This window comes from Pelodiscus sinensis, chromosome Z, assembly GCF_052426305.1.
Source record: "Pelodiscus sinensis isolate ZL-2025 chromosome Z, ASM5242630v1, whole genome shotgun sequence".
Taxonomy (NCBI): domain Eukaryota; kingdom Metazoa; phylum Chordata; order Testudines; family Trionychidae; genus Pelodiscus; species Pelodiscus sinensis.
The window spans coordinates 12481616-12488004 of NC_143085.1; the positions used below are offsets into that span (position 1 = coordinate 12481616).

General features: G+C 64.8%; 1 protein-coding gene across 1 annotated transcript; it reads right to left on the minus strand.

Moving 5' to 3' along the window:
- Positions 1 to 2858: 2858 nt before the first annotated feature.
- LOC149520669 (uncharacterized) lies at positions 2859 to 6089 on the minus strand. Its single transcript, XM_089775301.1, has 7 exons — positions 5831 to 6089; positions 5396 to 5518; positions 4790 to 4858; positions 4280 to 4385; positions 3912 to 4007; positions 3643 to 3747; positions 2859 to 3254 (listed from the first exon to the last, which is right to left on the minus strand). Exons 1-6 carry the CDS (start codon positions 6044 to 6046, stop codon positions 3644 to 3646), a joined length of 714 nt encoding a protein of 237 aa, XP_089631427.1. The 5' UTR covers positions 6047 to 6089; the 3' UTR covers positions 2859 to 3254; position 3643.
- Positions 6090 to 6389: the final 300 nt, after the last annotated feature.

The window sequence follows — 6389 nt, forward strand, 5'->3', positions numbered from 1 at the left end:
CATGCAGCTGCTCCCAACAGGAGTCCCTTGCAGCCCGGCAGGCTGGGGCAGGCCCCATCTCTCCAGCACCAAGGTGATGACGGATACAGACACCAGGAGGAGCGAGACGAGGGTGCAGCCAATGGCCTAGGGGGCAGGAGATGTGGCCGGCCCTGCAAATGGAAAGGACCTGGTGAGAGTCGGGTGCAAAGTGGCAAATGGCTCTGCAGTGCCAGCACTAGGCACAGAGCAGCTGCCGTGTAGAGACCTTGTGTGAGTGCCCAGAGGGCTAGATCTACAGGGGATCATGCTGCAGGGGGCATGTTCCCCCGACAGGAGGCCGAAGTGACAGAGGCTGTTGGGGACTCTCCTCCCTTTGCCCAGGTGGTGTTGGAGGAGCAGGGAAGGACCCAGGTTTGCTCAGGCTGCACCAGGACTCGGTGCAAAGGCCTGACAGGAGCCAGCAACGGACACAGCAGCCCAGACCCTCTCGCCTCTCCCCAGTATGGCTGGCAGCTCACAGGAGCGACCCCGCCCTGGGCACGAGGCCTTGGCACCGGCTGTGGGCTCAGGAGGGGGCGGACATGGGACATAAGCGATGCCGAAGGGAGGGGTGTGGGCATTAGAGGCCACTACCATTGCCCCGCCCCCTTCCCCGCACCTACCCCTGCCCCTGTTCTGAGGCCACGCCCCCACTCATTCCACTCCCCCCTCCCTCTGCTGCTTGGGCTCCCCCACCCTCACTCAGGTTCGCTGGCCTGAGGCTGGGGTTACGGTGCAGGATGGCTGGGGAGTGGGGCGCGGGAGAGGCTGCGGGTTGCAGGCTCTGGGACAGGTTCAGGGCAGCGATGGGAGTTTGGGTGCAGACTCAGAGGCAGTTAACTGTGGGAGGAGGATCCAACAGGAGGCTGGGGTTTGGGGTGGGGGGTGTCTACCCCAGCTGCCTGAGAGATACTAGACTGACTCTGGTTTCCTTGTGTCTCCCCGGCTGGGCTCTCACTCCCACTTCTCCTCTCAGGGTCCCTGCCGGCTCCCCTGCTCTATCTGAATGCGTCCCTGGCGCCTCCACCCCCCCAAGCCTCACGAATGTGGCCCCGACTGAGACATCTCACTCCCCTGGCACTCCAGCCCCAGCACAGATTAACTCTCCTGGGTTCCAGGGAGAGTGGCATTTGCGGGTCCCTCTCAATCTGAGGGGGGGCCAAAAATGAGGGATCCCCGAACCTCAGTCCTCCCTGTCCCTTCCCCTCACCCCAGTGGGGCTGAAGCGCCAGAGCAGTGAGGTGTCCCAGTTGGGGGCCACCTCAGTGAGGCTTGTGGGTTTTGGAAGAAGGGTTTTTGTATTTTGCTTTTCTCGTGTGTGGTCCCCAACTGGTTTTTCTGGGGGTCAGTGGCCCTGGAGACAAAAAAGGTTCCTCATCCCTGCCTTTAATAAAGGAAACTTTGAAACCCTTTGTGGTAGACAGAAATTAACATTTTACCTTATTTAAAATGAAGTTTCCTAAAGTTAAAACACCTAATCTGTGTAAACATTCAAATTAAACCAGTCACCCAAGCTCCAGCACTAACACAATGGCGCCGCGTGATGATGCAATGGACGGTGCGCACCCAGGCTCCTACCCTCAGCTCTCTTCTGCACCCAACCGCCCCGTCCCAGACCCCAAACTCCTCGGTAGCAATGTGGCCCTTGACCACTTGCCAAAATGCCCCCCCCCCCATTAAAAATTATTGACAAAGCCTGATCCAAATGTTTTTTGAAACGTTCTTTAATCAGAATTAAAATACATTCTATACAATTGGGAGGGTTGGGGGGAGGGGGACGCAGCTGCTGGCTCCTCAGCTCCTTGTGCTCTCACTGGCTGTCTTCCTGCTGCAAGGGAAGCAGAATCCGTCACATTCATCCCTGGGGACTCAGGGGTACTGGGCCCCCCCAGCATTTCCACCCTCCTCCCCCCTGCGCTGAGACTTGTTCTGCTCTCTGCTCACCCCCCGTCAGGCCCGCAGGGTGAGCTTCTGACCCACCCAGCAGGGACGTGGGGTGGGGGCAGCATGAGGAAAGGGGCGGGGGACTCCCTGAGGGGATGGGAAGGAGACCCTGGCCCTGCCCCACTCTCCTGCATCTGCTCCGGCTGCTCACCATGTATCCCAGGAGCTGATGGGCCTGCCCATGCAGGGCGTGGGCCAGGACCAGCCCGGCCTGGCTGGGGCGCCTCAGGGGGGAGCGGGCAGCAAGCAGAGCCGTGTCTAAAAAGCAGTTCTCCTGCTCTGGGGTGAAGAGCTGCCCAAAGACCTGAAATCAAGAGCACGGGAGGTTTCAGCTGACGGCCCAGAGCCCGGCCCCAACTCCTGGGGCTAAAACAGCTTCCTCCTTCTGCAAACTCCCTTCCAGACCCTGCACCCAGACGCTCTCCTCACCCTGCACCCCAACCCCTGCCCCAGGTCACACCTTCCTCCTGCCCCCAAGACCCTCCCAGACCTCACCCCCTCCGCACAACAGAGCAGCCCTAGGCCACTGGCCAACATCTTGGAGCGACCTCCATCAAAAAGTGTTGCCCCCCCTCCCGCCCTGCTTCCCCTTCTATGGGAGATCCGGGGCAAGGTGCGGCGCTGCCCCTAGGAAGCGCCGCCCCTTTGAAACGCCAGGACAGCGTCACAAAGGGGCAGCGCCGCCCTGTCCACGGCTCGAATAGTCGAGGGAAAATGCATCGACCATTCGATCAGCGACTCCCCGCTTCCCACCCCACGTCCTACCCGCACGAGGGCCCCAGCCAGCCCCACCCCCGAGCCCTGCCCTGCCCTGGCAGCGCGTCCTTACCTCTCCCACCCGCACGGTGTTGCTATGCGCCAGGACCCATCTCTCCTTATAGTAGTGCCTGCACCACAGGTCCTCTGCCTGGTGGATGTTGAGGCCTGCAAGAGACAAACCAGGGTGATTCTGCTGGCAGGTCTGAGCCCTCCCCCTCCCACGGGTCCCTGCAGGCATCCCTGGGCAAATGGAGGGGCACAGGGGGCAGAAGGGGACCACAGAGGGACGCATCCCCCCTTGGGCCAGTCTGGGGGAAAAGGGCTGGGTCCCCTCCCCCCGCCGCCGGCACCCTCAGGGTGTCCCTGGGGCCCAGGTCCCGGCTGGGTTCCTTACCCCTGTGGTGCAGGAGGAGTCGGTACAGGCTGTGCACCCCCTTCCGGGCCAGCCGGCTGACGTCTTCGGATGGGTCCGAAATAAAAAGGCCCAGCTGGGCCACGTGGTGACCCATCCTCGGCCAGTCGGCGGAGTTCTGCGGGGAGAGAAGAGGGGGGGTCCCTCAGCATCCTGGGGCTGCACGTCCCATGCTAACGGCCGCCGAGGCGGTTCTGAGCTCGGGGACGGACAGAGACACCTCCCGGGGCGGGGCGGGGCGGGGCGGGGCGGGGCCGGCCTTGCGAGGAGACAACCCTGAGCAATGGCCCCGACTGAAGGGTCACTCCGGGGGTGGAACAAGGGGATCCACTGACGGCCACTCCCCAGTCTGGGGCCCAGGTGCCCCCCGGAAAGGCCCAGGGTCGCCCCTCCCCGGGGAAAGGAGAACGCGGCCCATTCCCGGCCCATTCCCAGCTCTGCCTCCCGGGGACGCTCCCAGCCCCGCGCCCTGCAGCCCCAGAGCCCCCGGCTCCGAGGTCACTTACCTCAAACCCCGGGAGGGTGGTGGCGACTCCCAGCAGGGCCGTGGTGCTGCCAAGGGCCCTGGCTCGCTCCTGGGGCAGGCGGGACTCCAGCCACGGGCTCAGGTGCTGGGGGGGAAAGAGGCAGGTCAGGACCCGTAGGGAGGCGCCGGTTCTGGGCAGAGCCTGGGGCTCCTCTCAGACTGTGCCCCCCCCCCAGCCACTGACACAGCTCCTCTCTCGGCCCCCCGAGGAAGCAGGGACAATGGCCCCGTCCCCCCCACGGGGCTCACCTCCATGATCAGCTGCAGCCTGGCGGTGTCTGGGGACTCGGCGAGGAGGCTTGCCAGTAGGGCCTGGAGGTCGACGGGAAGGGCCCGGATGAACTGCTGCAAGACAAGGGGGAGCCCTGGGTCAGAGGGGGGTTGGGGAATCCAGGCCACCCGCTGGCCCCGGGGTGCAGCCTTGAGCAGGGTCTGAGCCGCCTCGCAGAGCAGGGAGGAGCCCAGGCTGGGCATGGAAGGGACGGGCCCCCAGGGAGAGCAACGGGAAACCTGGAGGGAAGGGTCCAAACCTGCAGCTTCTTCTCTCCCTCTGCCCCCACCCCCACTCCTCTCTGGAGCTCCAGCCCAGCCCGGGAGCAGGGCCCGGAGGGACGTACCTGCGTGTGGATGGGCTCCTGCTGCCAGTCCCCAGACACAGTCTGTCCCACGGCCGCCCTCAGCAGGGGGCTCAGGAGCTGGGCCTGTAGGGGAGGCTGCAAGGTGCTGGCAGGAGAGAGGGGCAGAGACTGTTAATTCAGCAGCAGGGCTGTGTCCAGACTCAGGGGTTTTTTCGGGAAAAATAGCCTTTTTCCGAAAAAACTTCACCTGCGTCTAGACTGCAGTCGCGTTCTTTCGAAATTAAATCGAAAGAACGCGGCTTTTCTTTCCACGGCGGTAAACCTCATTTCACGAGGAAGAACGCCTTCTTTGGAAAGTGCTTCTTTCGAACGAAGGCGTTCTTGAATGTAACTAGGGCTTCTTCGAAAGAGAGCATCCGGACTCACTGGGCGCTCTCTTTCGAAAGAGGCTTGCAGTCTAGACATAGCCCAGGAGACGGAGACTTTCCCACTCCCTGGTCAGGGGATCTGCTCTGGGGGGGAGTCGGCGGGGGGGGGGGGGGTCGGTACCTGAGGCTGCAGGCGGCGTTGAGGCAGTCGGCCAAGACCAGTGGGGGGGGGGGAGTCCTCCATGATCTCCTGTGAGACCCAAGGAGACAAAGGGGCTTGTGAGGCTGGGGCCCTCAAGAGATGCTCACACGGCCAGCGCCCCACCCAGCAGGATCCAACCCCACTGCCTCCTGCTGGCCTGTAGCCCCCCTGCCCGGCACAGGGCCCCTCCCAGCACCCCCCTCCCAAACCGGGACCAGCTCAATCCTTGTCCCCAGGCCGTCTCCTGCCCCTCCCTGCCCTGGTGACCAGCCTCTGAACCTCCTCATCCCTGCTCCCCAGGCGCATCCTCAGCAGCCCGCTCTGCTAACCTTCCAGCTCCCCCCCCATGGCCCGGGGAGACCCCTCCCTGTCCCGAATCCCCCTTCCTGTCCAGCACCCCAGACCTGCCCCATTTCTGTGTCCCTCCCTCCTCCAGCATCCCCACCCACCCTCCCCCTGCCCCTCCAGCACTCCTGGCCCCACCCATCCCATTTCCAGCACCCCCACCCGCCGCCATGGCCCAGGCAGACCCCTGTCCACCCCACGTATCCCCTCCCCTCCTCCCGGCCGCCGCCACTCGCTCACCACGATCCTGGCCATCATGGTGTCCTTGCAGCAGCGCGGCGCCAGGGTGTCCTCGCCCCTTTGGAGGGCGGCGAGGCAGGCGGGGGGGACGGCCAGGAGGAACCGCTGCAGGGCGGCTGGGCTCTGCACCCCAGAGAGAGTCTGTGAGCCTGGGGCCTGCCTGCCCCCCACGGACAGCTGCAGGGCTCAGGCCTCCCAGGAGTGGAGGTGGGAGCTGCCGGTTGTCCAAGCACCCACACTCCCCCCCCAACTGCTGCCTCAGGCTTGTGGGGGCCCAGCTGGTGCATGACAAGAGACCTCAGCTTGGGGGGCCCAGGTCATGCAGGAGAAGGGGCCCCAGGGGGATCCCCAGGGACAAGCCCCTCCCGGAGGGGGGGACGTGCTGGGAAGGGGCCGGACAATCTCGGGTCTCCCCTGTGTGGAGAAGGTTCCTACCGTGTCCCGGGTGTGGAGCTGCTCTTCAATATCATAGATGGCCCCTTCCTCCACCCGGGAGTCCATCCGCTCCTGGCAGAGCTCCGCCGAGGCGCAGGGGGGCTCTGTGCGGGAGGGAAGGGACCAGGGTGACTCCAGCGGCCAGCAGGGGTCACGCGCCCCCATGTCAGGGACCCAGGGCAGGTTGGGCCCCACACGCCCCTCGCAGGGACCCATCCCCCTTCCACCCTCACATCTGCCAACGCCCTCAGCAGAGCCCCCACCAGGAACAAGAGAGCCAAGCAGCAGCTCCCGCCCCCATCCATTGCCCTGGCTGCGGGGCAGACACTGGGGCTGCCCCCCCGTGTACTGGGTGAGCCCCTGGGCCCAGCATGTTCACGGCCCCTCACCTGGGTCTGAGCGGCTGCAGGAGGTGGCCCGGCTGCAGCTGGAGGCCCAGGCGCTGCTGCTCACTGAGCTGGACCCACAGCTGCAGGGGCTGGTGCGGAGAGGCTGGGGGCTCCCGGAGACTGGCAGGTCCCCGGGGGCCGGGCAGGGCGATGCCCCCTGGTGGTAATGG